We start from the raw sequence: 12,338 nt of genomic DNA, 5'->3' as shown, positions 1-12,338 counted from the left end.
TATGGTCGATTGTACATTACTCTTTGTACCAAGCAATATTCAATTGTGCAAACTCAAAGAGAGCAGAGTGCTCACTCTTTTCCCCTTTTTAAATATATTTTCTTTTTCTTTTTTACTTTTTATTTGTTTATTTGTTTTGTTGTCTGTCTTGTATGTCTTGATGTCATGGGCACGCTGGCGACTACGCCGCTCCATCCGGCATCTTTTGTCTTGTTGTTATGTGTCTTGTTTGTGGAGCGCTTTGGGTTGCACTCTGTGTATGTTAAATGTGCTTTAAAAATAAAACTGACTTGACTTGACTAGACTTTTTAGGAAGGCCTGTGAACAGTCCATTGCAGTAATCAACCCTGCTGGAGATAAATGCATGAATGAGTTTTTCTAAGTCATGTTTTGACATCACCCCTCTGAGTTTGGCAATATTTTTGAGGTGGTAAAAAGCTGATTTAGTTATCGCTTTCATGTGGCTGTTGAAATTTAGATCACTGTCAATTAATACACCAAGATTTTTAACAGTATCCTTTGACTTCAACCCTTTTGTGTCAAGGAGGGTCTGTTGGACTGTGGCACACTGCAAACAGATACAGGAGGGGTGAAGAGTAAAATTCGACCAAGCGTTTCGGAAACCTACAGTGCAACGCCACGCCCACTATGGATTTCCATTCCTGGGCTATTGTTGTAGGTCACTAACTAGGAAAAACTCTCTGGGACTAATCGAACGCTTTCAATTACACTGACCTCACTGTAAACACCAACAGTCAATCTTAACAAAATTATTAAATTAGCATTAATCTTATGACATTAGCAGTTCAAGTCACTCGTTATTCAAAAGCTATAGATTCTCATATACCTGTGCCAGAACACTGAAATCAGAATCAAACTCAACTATCAGTGTTTACAACAGTTTGCATGTATGCGCATGATAATGCTAATTGCACAGAAATACTATATAATTTGGGGCATGGGTTGTGTTCTAATGTTGTTCTGCTTTAATCCAATGATGCTTGATGAGTTTCTGGTTCTATTGGACTAGTTGCTTTTGAGAGCATGGTTGGGGTAATAGTGTTATATACCCCTTGGTGAAACTTGAAGAAGCTAATTGAATCTCATCTTTCCCATTCTGCTTAAAGGTGCCATGTGTAATGTCTGCCAAAAAATCAATTCATACTCCACATTCCATAAAAGATGGGGCAGTATACCCCCAGAAAGTGAGTTTGTCTACCCTAGAGTAACAACCGAGACACGTGTATTGCAGTTTGGCTGGCGGTTATGTTACCCGCATACTGCCTCCCATGGCCGAAACTGGTATTATGACACTTGTCGGGCTGTGGCTAGTAATTTAGCATGCTAATTCAGGTCGATATCTCTACAGCACTATACCTTGTCATTTTTTTTAATGACATCATCGCTCTTATTTCCTGTCATTCTTTTGATGCGTGTAGCTCATTTTTTGGATATTTTTACCTCAATTCTTACACATGGCACCTTTAAGTAAAAATATTAGTTAAATCAATTGATATGAATTAGCATAATTAGAAAGTTGTTTGCAAAATAACTAACTTGGATTGCTGTTATTAACTTCATCATATGACCCTAAATAACTGATACCCAAATCAAATAAGTTAATAAACTTCAGGTTTTAGGCAATCCATTTCCTCAAATATTTTGACATAATTGAATTGTCCAGGTTTAAGTGCCTTCGACAGCTGCCATAAATAGTGCCTAGGAAAGGCACTCAGGAAGACACTCTTGTTTGTGATGAGCAATCCCACCTGTGGCAAGCAACAAAAAAGCAATAAGTTGGGCACACAGACAACAGCTTTGGCTATCTTAAGCATATGGGGTAAGAGCTCTATCTCTGCTTTGGCTATCTTATGCATGTAGGGTCAGGTTCTATCTCTGAGCTCCAACCCCAACTGGCCGCTGCTTAGACACAGAAGGCACATTACATAACAGTGTCACTGCGGTGTCCATGGGCATTCATCTGGACTCATCTGCCCGATTGATCAATTATTTCCCACCACATCAGTGGGGCCGCCAGAGTTAAACCTCAGCGAGAGGCAGGAGACCTGATGTTTGCTTGTGCTAAGGGATATCCTCCACTGTCAAGTCTTGAGGAATGATGATTAGTACATTTCTCATTACACAACTGTACATTGATTGAATTTTAAGGGACAACATGGAATGGCATGGAAGTAAACATATGGTGCATTTCAGCTTCAAATACAGAATGCCTAATTCCACTGCTCTTCAAGCCAATTTGTCTTTTGAGAGGGCTATGATTTACATCCACATTCCATTTTAAATCCAAAACCACCTCCTAATTTACGCAGAGCCTTACCACTTTGTCAACTCCCAATTGTTTTTCTTTGGGAGGCTGACTTCCCAAACACATGAAGTGTTCTTATAACAGTGTACTTATGCATTTAATAAATACTACCATGCACTCATGCATGGGAATCGGTTAGGAACCGGTTCCAAACTTTCCGATCCATCGGAATCGTAGACATCCACATGTTAACGATTCCACTAACGATTTCAATACTAGCTTTGTTTTAGAAATGTTTACTTTTTAAGAAAATTTTAAAGGGGAACTTGGCAACTATTTCAACGTAATAACCCCGTTTAGAAATCATTCGGATGGTTAAATGACCTGTTCCGGTGAAAATGGTGACTTTCCCCGCTGCGCCTGCAAACTCATTTTAAATCGTGTTTCTTACCTTGTAACATCCACATAGTTCTGCCAAACTTATGCTAACCGTTCACTAGCTTGTAAACAAATCCATGTGCTTTATCGTTACCTTTTCCCACAGTTTGAAATAGCATAATGCACAATTTCTCCAGCAGAGGGGGAAATCCTGCCAAGTTTCCCTTTAAACATTTATCTTCTGTATTGATATTGCACACTTGGTATTCATTCCCTAAAACCACTTTAAATTAGACATTCAAAGCCAACAACTCTCAAAGCCATCCTATAAGTGTTCAGCAAATGGTACAGGAATCGATATGGGAATCGATAAGGAATCACATTGTTAGCAGACTCACTCCACAATGGCATTGTTATGTAAGGGATACGCGCAGCGGAGGGGTCTTGTTACGCCCTGAAGGGACTTGTTTTCCCAGTAATGACCGGCGTTCTATACATTATCCCGCTTATTACACGGCTACTTGCCAAAACTAAATAATAAACTCCCCAAGATATGACTTTAGCCTACATAGCCTAGCCTATTTGTTACCGTTCATCGTGGCATTTGCTGAGAAACAAATAGTTCGCATCAACATACGCTGAACTTGAATCAAACATTCTTTAGAACACAGCTGATCAACCATCTGCTTTCACTTTTGAATGAAGTTCCAGTCCTTGTAGTGATATGGAAGAAGTATCAGAAGCACAAAACCCGTTGCCATTGACAGCGGTAAATATGTTTTACCATAGAACTTTGGGAAATCCCATTCAAGCCAATGGAGCGTTCTACTTGTCTTGTGAAGAGCCGTAGGCCTATACTAAGTCATGTTATAACATGTGACATGTTATATGGATTAAATCAGATTCCAAACTGTCATGTCCCTATTTAAGAACAGAGAAATAGCCATGTGTGTGTACAGCACAAGGATACCAGCCTATATCTTTGTGCAATAGCCACTCCACAAACAACAGCTCAATAGCATTCGATTCCCATTTAACAAAGGCTCTGGTGAGACTGGCCGAGAGATGGACTGGTCCACAGGCAGTAGTTCAGCTGCGGAAGAGCTCTGTGTCCCGAGATGAAGCGATGCACTCCAGTGAAGAGCCTCTCAGTGTCCGGTTGTGTGTGTGTGTGTGTGGGGGTGGGTTGGTGATAGAGTGGTGGGGATGATCCATCGGGCACATGAGAGTGGACCGCAGCCAAACAGGGGGGAGAGAAGCCATGCTGTTCCGCCCGGGGCTGTGGGAAAGAAGACGAGGATCCTGGGAGAGGAACGGCGTCTGTGCCCCAAGCCAAAACCCAGGAGAACAGAAGTTAGCTTATCGACTGCGCGGCCCGTCGGTGGTGGTGGGGTGAGACCGGAGGCAAGAGGGTGCCTCAAGTGCTAGCCGCATCTTTAACAAAAAACATTTTTTTCACAGTGTGCCTAGGAGGGCTGACCGCACATTTCCCCTTCAATTGAAAAAAAGAGAACAGGAAAATCTCAATGAGTGAATATTAAGCTTTATAATAATCCATAAAATACACTATTTCAATTGTGAGTTAATATTCGATGACGTTAACATTGACATTCTGGTTATATTCACTTAGACTTTTTGGACATCTTCATTCATTCTCTTAAGTGACATATATTCCTCAATGTTCTATTCTCAGAGAAATGAAACATTCATCCTACTAGTCAGCCCATACAGGAAGCTTCTGCTTAAGTGGTCAGGACAATTATGAGCTGTTATGTAACATCACGGCAGTATCGGGAATGGTTTATGCATATGCCATGTAATTAACCCCATAGTGGAGAGACATGTTTGCACTGACCACATCGTAAAGAACATTAACCCTTTGCTCTGTGTCCTACAGTAACGCTGACAGCTCTTTCCCATTGCTTATATTCTGGTGATTCTACTGGCCTTCGGTCACTGAGTTCCCATAATGAGAATCCTCTGTAGCCCGTGTCTGGAAGGTTTGGGCTGGCTTGCCGTGAGCCTGACCACAAGGCCATGTTTTCCTGCTGAGGGGCTCCATTCAGAACACTGATGCAGTCACCTCTACCTTCAGATCATTGATGCAGCGTCACCTCTACTGTACCTTCAGGTCATTGATGATGCGCACCTCTACCTTCAGGTCATTGATGATGCGTCACCTCTACTTCAGGTCATTGATGATGCGTCACCTCTACTTCAGGTCACTGATGCAGCGTCACCTCGACCTTCAGGTCATTGATGCAGCGTTACCAGAGACTTTCTAATGAGGAGACACAGCACTCAATAAAAACCCTCCATAGAAATGCATGGGGCTAGTTTGTAACGCCAATAAGGCCGTTACTACACATATCACACCCATAGACAGTAAAAGATAAGACCCCTTCCTCGGCAAAACATTGACGTGAATACATTGAGCCAATCATATAGTGTGTTGTGAAGACATCTTCCCAATCATGTGCTGTGAACTCGCCGCTGGAGTAAGATTGGTGTCGTGAAACCTTGCGCACGCGTATTTCTGCTGAACAGGATGCCAGTTGAGTGCCCAAAAAGCGTTGCTATATGGCCGCCGAGTGGAGGGACTTGCCTAAAAGGACTTTGGCGTTACCTCTACCTTCAGGTCACTGATGATGCGTGATGGTCCAGGTCAGAGGCACGGTGCCTCGCCGGTGGCGGCCCTTTCCCCCGGGGTGGAGCCGTGCTGGGCTGGATCAGGTGGTCCCCACAGACGTGGCCTGGAGGGGGCAACTTGAGGAGGATGAGAGAGGATCCAACACTGCTCCCAGGGACTATCCCCTCCCCCCAACCCCACCCGACACACACACACACCCTGCGGCCACCGTCCAGCACTGAGTCCCAGCCTGTGGCATGGGCACTCTGTCTCTATCAATCTCAGGCTGGTCGATGACAGGGGCGGCACGGATTTAGAACAGAGCAGTCGCCGCTTGACAAGGTATTAATGAGTCTGCCCTGATAAATAGTGTCAGGAAGGATGGACTAATTAAGGTCGGAGCTGAGCAAAACATGACAGAGACCATGAACAATGTATTTGTCTTCAGGCTTAATGGGTTGGTGGTGCACCAAGTTAGGAATGCGGACAGTTTTGTTTTGGGGATGACTGGGGAGTGCCGTGAAACGCGAAAAACTGAGCAAGAATGTTGTACAAGATAAATAAAAAATAACTTTAATAAAACATCAAAACAGTTGCTTTCAGTAGTCACAAAGCAATATTCCAACAGCCTTGTTTTGGGTTGAGAATGAACTGAAATATATTCCTGGGCAAGACACTACAGTTGAGGAGATGGGACAGAGTAGAGAGTGAAGTGGTGAGGGCAAAAGTCCATCAGAAGGGCTGTGTTGCTCTCAGTAAACTAGCCTGGAGTGTATCCCACAATACCACAAAGAAACAACAGACAAGCCCTTCATATGACTGAACAGATGCATTGGGTAATCCAACAAAGACACTATGGTGCATACACGATACAAAAACATAATACAGTGCTTATACCAGAGGGGACATGTTCTGTAGTTCAATCTAGTATGTGAAATGTCAGATGAATCTTTATGCAAACACAGAGACCAGGGAAGCCTTCAATGAGAGTCCAAATCCTCCAGATGTCTTTGCATAATGGCCCCCGAAGTGGCAAGAGACACACAGCCAAGAGACAGGAGGGAGAATGGAGGGCCACGCAAGGCAGTCCTCTAGCCATCTTAGCCGGAAATCCAAGCATGGCCGTGCAGTCAGTGAGCCATCATCAGATCTGCCGCCATGACAGTTCCAGCTGACCGAGCAACTTGGGGGCAGATCTCTCAGACATGCGACAGCGCAGCGTGTCCAGGATAGGGAAACCTTTTCCCCACCACCGCCTCCTCCTCCTCCTCCTCATCCTCTTCCGCCTCCTCCTCCTCATCCTCTTCCGCCTCCTCCTCCTCCCCCTCCGCCTCCTCATCCTCCTCCTCCTCATCCTCTTCCGCCTCCTCCTCCTCCTCATCCTCCCCCTCCTCCTCCTCCTCTTCCGCCTCCTCCTCCTCCGCCTCCTCCTCCTCCTCATCCTCCCCCTCCTCCTCCTCCTCATCCTCTTCCGCCTCATCCTCGTCCTCCTCCTCCTCCTCCTCCTCCACCGCCTCCTCCTCTTCTTTGTGTTGGGAGGCCACCTCAGCACCAGCAGTCCATTTGGCAGAATATCTTTACAAAATGAAAAACTAACAACTTTCAAGGTCATTCTAAGGCATACGGAAGTGCAATAAATAAAAAAAGTCCTTTGGGAAATGCAGCATCTTGCTGTTTGTGTTCGTCCTGCTGGTCCAAAGGTGGAAGTCTCATTTATAACGGATGACACATGTCCTTGAGTTGGCTGACAGACTCTGTCAATGTTGGTATGGTTTGGGAAGTGGGGATTACTGAATTGATTACTGAATTGGCAGGTGCATAGTGGAGGGGACATTTAAGAGCGACTGAAATAACATATGAAGGGTACGGTAGTACTGGCTATGGCTGGCAGTGGTTGTCTGTAAGGAGCAAAAAATAAACAATATAGACCCTTTCAACAATAAAAAGAAAAATAATGCTTTAACGTTCTATTTGTTTCCCAATCTACTTCCTCTGCATTAAGATAACATGGAATGTTAAAACGGAAGCCTTGTGGGGCCAACTATGATGCTGATAATGGAACTCTCTTGAAAGGGTCTATATTATGGATCAAATGGATCCAGCATGTGGTCAGAACCCTACCTTATATTGATGGGTGTAGGGAGGGTCCTGCAAGATGCATACTTAACCAAACTCAATCACTACGGGCCACACACCATTACGAGTTCAGAAAAGAAAAAAAGACCAGTTCAGCCAGGTAGTTGAAGGAAGAGGAGGAGGAAGAGGAGGAGGAGGCTCATGAGAGGGGGTCTCTGGTGGGTCCGTAAGGTCACTCGAGGCATGTTTCAATGTTCTTGCCGTCCGAGGCCTCATCGATCAAGGCGATATGGAAGCTGGGGGAGAGAGAGAGGTGGGAGATGCAGCCCACCAGGCCTCTCATGTACTGCCTGTGAGTGTGCAGAGAGATCTCCTTCATACCCCCTGCCAGAGAGAGAGAGAGGGAGAGAGTGAGAGAGAGAGAGAGAGAGAAAGAGAGAGAGAGCAACACCTCCATCAGTACCCCCACCAATACTGTCATCGTCATCAGTGACCGCTGCAGCTCCAGCATTCTCTGTATGTGGATTCTACTGTGAATTCTATGCCACCTCCTCCTATGTGACATCACCACCACCATCATTACTATGAACAGCATCTTAACATTATCATTTTTGCCATTATTATCAACATAAAAACTAAAGGGAATTAATTTAAGGGAAGTATTGTGAATTAATCAGCCAATTATTATCTTGATTACACATCTAGATGTTTGGTCAATAAGATGTCAGGAAAGGGTGAAAATGTCTGATAGTGTTTCCAAAAGCCCAAATGTTCAACTGCCTTGTTTGGACTGCATGTAACACAATCAAGATATTCCATTTAGACGAGTCAGTTAACCAGAAAAAAATCAGCTGGAATTTTGAGGGCTTTTTCCTAAACATGACTTAAACCAATTAATCAATTATTTAATGGTTGACAACTTATCAATTCATCGATTGACTGTTGCAACCTCAACCTTACAATCTCCCATAAAGACTCACCTATATACAGAGGTCCATTGGAGTTGAGCTGCCTCATTCTCCCTGGCGACTGTCCTCTGCTGGTCCTCTGACCATCCACAACCACCCGGCCATATTGCCCATCTCTAAGAAATGAAATAGGAGGAGGTAGAATATCTGCACCACAACATTGTCATTTCAGCAGTAAAATTCTGAATAAGTCAAGTTCTCACTGAAAAAACAGTCCATTCACTTTGTGACATTTTTTTGACCATCTTGACTGAACAAATCCATATGAGGAGAACTGGCTGCTTTACCTTACGGCTTTCAACTGGTGCCACTGACCATCATTAAAAGTTCCATTGACCACCACCACACCAAGTCCACTACCAAGATCAAAGCTAGTGAGAGAACACGTTAATAATATATACCGGTATTATTAATATCACACTTGGTATACAATGGCACACTTGCATGACTACTGTACATTACGCATTTTTAGCCAAAGCGACTAACAACATGGTAAACAGTTTAAGTTTTTAAAGCAATTCTCAACAATTTTTGGACAATTTAAAACGACTACAGTGGGACTGACAGAGCAAAGAAAGGCCCTCCACCTGAAGATGATCGCTCCGCCCTGCAAGCCAAGAGACATGAAGTCCGCTCCAGCGAGACCAGGCCCCTCTCCTCTCCACAGCAGCAGCCCGTTGGGGGCAGAGCATCTGAAGCGCAGCTGGACATGCGTCCGCAAGCCAGAGAGCCTGGGGGGTGGGGGTTTGAGGGAGGAGGTGACGTCAACATTTCAAGGCATTACGAAAGGAAAACTGACAAAGAGAAAACTTCTAAAAGGGGAAAATTGCAGCGATCGAGGGCAGGATGGATCAAACCGTTTTCCCAGTTGCTGTATGTGTTGTAATAATGGTTGACCTGTCTGTTTGATGGGGCACGCAACGTACTGGTCAGGATTCTAGCCTGCGTGTATCTGTTGTAGCTGTATAGTCACACGTAATAGATGATCTCTTTTTATTCTAGGTTGGCTTTTTAAGAACAGTCTTGGGACAACAGATGAAAATTAGCCCAAACAGCTAACTCTGGCTTATATACTGTACGTTTGCCTTTTGACTAATGAGCACTGTCCCTAGCAGATAGATAGATAGATATATAGATAGATAGATAGACAGATAGATAGATAGATAGACAGACAGACAGACAGACAGACAGATAGACAGATAGATAGGTAGATAGATAGTATAAGTATATATATATATATATATATACTCTTTTGATCCCGTGAGGGAAATTTTGACCCCGTGAGATAGATAGGTAGATAAATAAATGAGATAAGATAATCAGGGAAAAGTTTAAAATGTGATCATTTATGTATGCAAACCTAGTTGTTGTGGATGTCACATCTCTTAGTAATGTGCACTATTGGTGGCGTACCGTTTCAAAATATTTCTGCTGTCAAATTTGAGGTAGCTTCTACCAGTGAAGAGAGGAACCTCAATGTCTTCTGTCACTACTAAGGATGACACAAAAAAGGAGTGTTACTAAGAGAGCATGAGCATGAGCATGGGAATACAAGAGCATTACAGTATGTCTACTACCTTAAAGTCAGCCTTATAACATTTGTGTTATGTGGTTTTATGCACTTAGATCTGCCATCTAAGCTGCAAAAAGATGTTAAGATAAACAAAACACATCTAACCTCCTAGCAGCCCACTGACATAAATAAACAAATAAATAAATAAACAAACAAGCTAGTGTAGAAGATGCAGCCCATTTAGTCCTGCTGAGTTCTAACTCTACCCTAACTAGTGTCAGTCCTGCATGGCTGCACAGTGGAGTTTAAATTTGCCATTTGCTCAAGAGAATAGCATGAGGCCGCCTGCAACGGAGTAGAGAGGGCACAGGGGGCACTTACTGTGGCGGCACAGGTCGGCGCACGCTATGAGACACCCAGCGCCCACGGGGAGAAGCAGATCGAGACACACGTTAGTTCACCCGAAGCGTCATGCGGAGACAGTTACAGCAGTCACAGCAATGCCACAGCCACAAAACCGAACCAAAACACAACAGAACAGGAAAACATGCAAGCAGAGAGAGAGACATCGCAATGGACGCTCTCCCAGATGCCATACAGATGCAACACAGATGCGACCCGGGATTCTTATAAATAGAGTTGCGTGCCTGGACTCTCTCTCTCTGTGTGTGTGTGTGTGAGAGAGAGAGACATTATCCAAACATCACTTTGGGAATACACTATTATTGTGTTAATGCAGTAAGGCAGAATGCAAGCAAAGGGTTGACAGATGTCAGCTCTGTGACGTAATCCTATCTTGTGATGTATCAAACATATTTTTTTTGTATGCACAGAGGTGTGTGTATTTTGTATACACATAAGGATGTTCATGGAACAGTGGGGCTACACCAGACGTGCAACTGAAGCGTTCCATTTGCAGTGCGTACTGTATGCTGCGTTTTTGAAAACTATTTCTATGCTCCGTGAACGGAACACTTGTGTTGTGTTTCCGGTGTAGCCTGGGTGTTAGTGAGAGTATGGATGACCTTGTTGGCACTGGCTTCCATGGAAGCCTATCGGGCAGTCGCACTGGTACTGGTCCTCTCTGGGCTGGCACTGTCCAGCGTTGGCACATGGCCGCGTGCCACAGGGGTGCTCCGCATTCCCCACGTTCACCCCCTCCAGTGAGGACGCTGTGAGCGGGATGACCCGGTCATTCAGCAGGACCTGGTAGAAGGATACACAAACACACATTTTTTATACATTATAGATCCAGTATACATCCAGCATTTGCATTAACACACACCACAGATACTCAATAGAACACAGTTAACACACACATGCACATACTGGACCTGGTTATTCAACAACATGCCACACACACACACACACACACACACACACACACACACACACACACACAAATCCCTGCTGTGGGACTCCTGAGAACACAGCTAAGAGGTGCAGGATGAGATGATATCAGGCCAGGACACAGAGCCACTGTTACACAATTCCACACAAAGAGTGTGTGAGCGCCACCTGCTGTATGCTCCCAGTAAAAGGCTCCAGTACTCCAGAGTCCCTCCGGGTGGCACCGTAGTCTGGGACTCCACCCAGATACAGAGGAGAGCTGCAGCGGACCTGAGTGAATGCCCCCTGCAGAATGCAAAAGGATAACCTTGTTCATGTGTTATTTCATATTATATATATATATATATAGTATACATAATATAGACAGAAAGACAGACAGAGAGAGAGAGAAAGACAGAGAGAGAAACAAACAAACCAACAAAGAGAAACAGACAGAGAAGATAAAGAGAGAGACAAAGACAGAGAGTTGTACCTCTGCCAGGCCCTCCACTGCTTTCTGGCTGTCCACTTGCAAGATGCCCTTCCTGGCCGTGCGAGATACCCGCACCTCGTGCCACCTGAACAGGCTGACCGCCTCCTCACTCCTGGGGGCAGATGGAAACAAACAGCACAATATGGCTTACTTTAGTACTCTCATGTTTCTGCTGGTCATATTGCATAATAGATGTGTGTATTCAAATCCTTCTTTGATATGGTGGAATTCACAGAGCCAAACGTAAGGGTCAAGTAATATTAATAATAATTATAATACACACTTTCACTAATATAAGTCTCGAAATATACAGAGGTCAGACAATAACTGTAGACTTAGAGAGTAGTTACACACTCTGGATAGAGATGTAGTTACACACTCTGTCCACCAGATGCCACTCTATGCCCTATGGGTTCACCTGAGAACAGCAGCTCCTGTGCCACAGTCGAAGAGGAACTCCACATGACCGCCCACTAGGGTGACCGCCAGGAAGTCACTGCTGTTGGCGTCCTGACAGTAGAGCAGGGTCCCGTTGGCCGCCGCCGGCCGGAAGGTGATGTCGAACTCGGTGAAGGACAGGTAGTGGCGCTGGGGATGAGGCCAGGGGGCGCTAGCGTACGACAGCAGTGACTTGTTGAAGTGTGGAACGGCCAGCCAAACGCCTGGAAGAGTCATACATTTTTTCT

At 44.6% G+C, this 12,338-nt stretch overlaps 1 protein-coding gene and 1 long non-coding RNA gene across 5 annotated transcripts in view; one reads left to right on the top strand and one right to left on the bottom strand.

Moving 5' to 3' along the window:
• LOC121698832 overlaps positions 1 to 12,338 on the top strand; it is a 16,518-nt gene continuing 4,180 nt past the window's right edge. Inside the window, exons 1-2 of the long non-coding RNA XR_006026877.1 lie at positions 1 to 11; positions 10,692 to 10,694. This is a non-coding gene — a long non-coding RNA (uncharacterized LOC121698832). The remainder of the gene's footprint in view (positions 12 to 10,691; positions 10,695 to 12,338) is intronic.
• Positions 6,640 to 12,338, bottom strand: part of LOC121698831 (pikachurin-like) — a 22,804-nt gene continuing 17,105 nt past the window's right edge. For 2 of the 4 annotated variants that reach the window (XR_006026874.1, XR_006026876.1), the window contains 11 exons: positions 12,071 to 12,314; positions 11,653 to 11,764; positions 11,349 to 11,465; positions 10,856 to 11,036; positions 10,212 to 10,235; positions 9,731 to 9,809; positions 8,905 to 9,048; positions 8,605 to 8,688; positions 8,330 to 8,433; positions 6,785 to 7,733; positions 6,640 to 6,691 (listed from right to left, as the gene is read on the bottom strand). Coding sequence is in view for 1 of the 4 variants with exons in the window: in XM_042081271.1 (XP_041937205.1) it covers positions 7,582 to 7,733; positions 8,330 to 8,433; positions 8,605 to 8,688; positions 8,905 to 9,048; positions 9,731 to 9,809; positions 10,212 to 10,235; positions 10,856 to 11,036; positions 11,349 to 11,465; positions 11,653 to 11,764; positions 12,071 to 12,314 (1,241 nt within the window). In the remaining 3 variants the exon portion in view is untranslated. Of the gene's footprint in view, positions 6,692 to 6,754; positions 7,734 to 8,329; positions 8,434 to 8,604; positions 8,689 to 8,904; positions 9,049 to 9,730; positions 9,810 to 10,211; positions 10,236 to 10,855; positions 11,037 to 11,348; positions 11,466 to 11,652; positions 11,765 to 12,070; positions 12,315 to 12,338 lie in introns of those variants that run through there. The other 2 variants (XR_006026875.1, XM_042081271.1) reach the window with 2 other exon arrangements.

This window comes from Alosa sapidissima, chromosome 23 (genome assembly GCF_018492685.1).
Source record: "Alosa sapidissima isolate fAloSap1 chromosome 23, fAloSap1.pri, whole genome shotgun sequence".
NCBI classification, from domain to species: domain Eukaryota; kingdom Metazoa; phylum Chordata; class Actinopteri; order Clupeiformes; family Clupeidae; genus Alosa; species Alosa sapidissima.
Note: the sequence above shows the minus strand (reverse complement) of the source record. Positions and strands in the feature narration are given on the sequence as shown.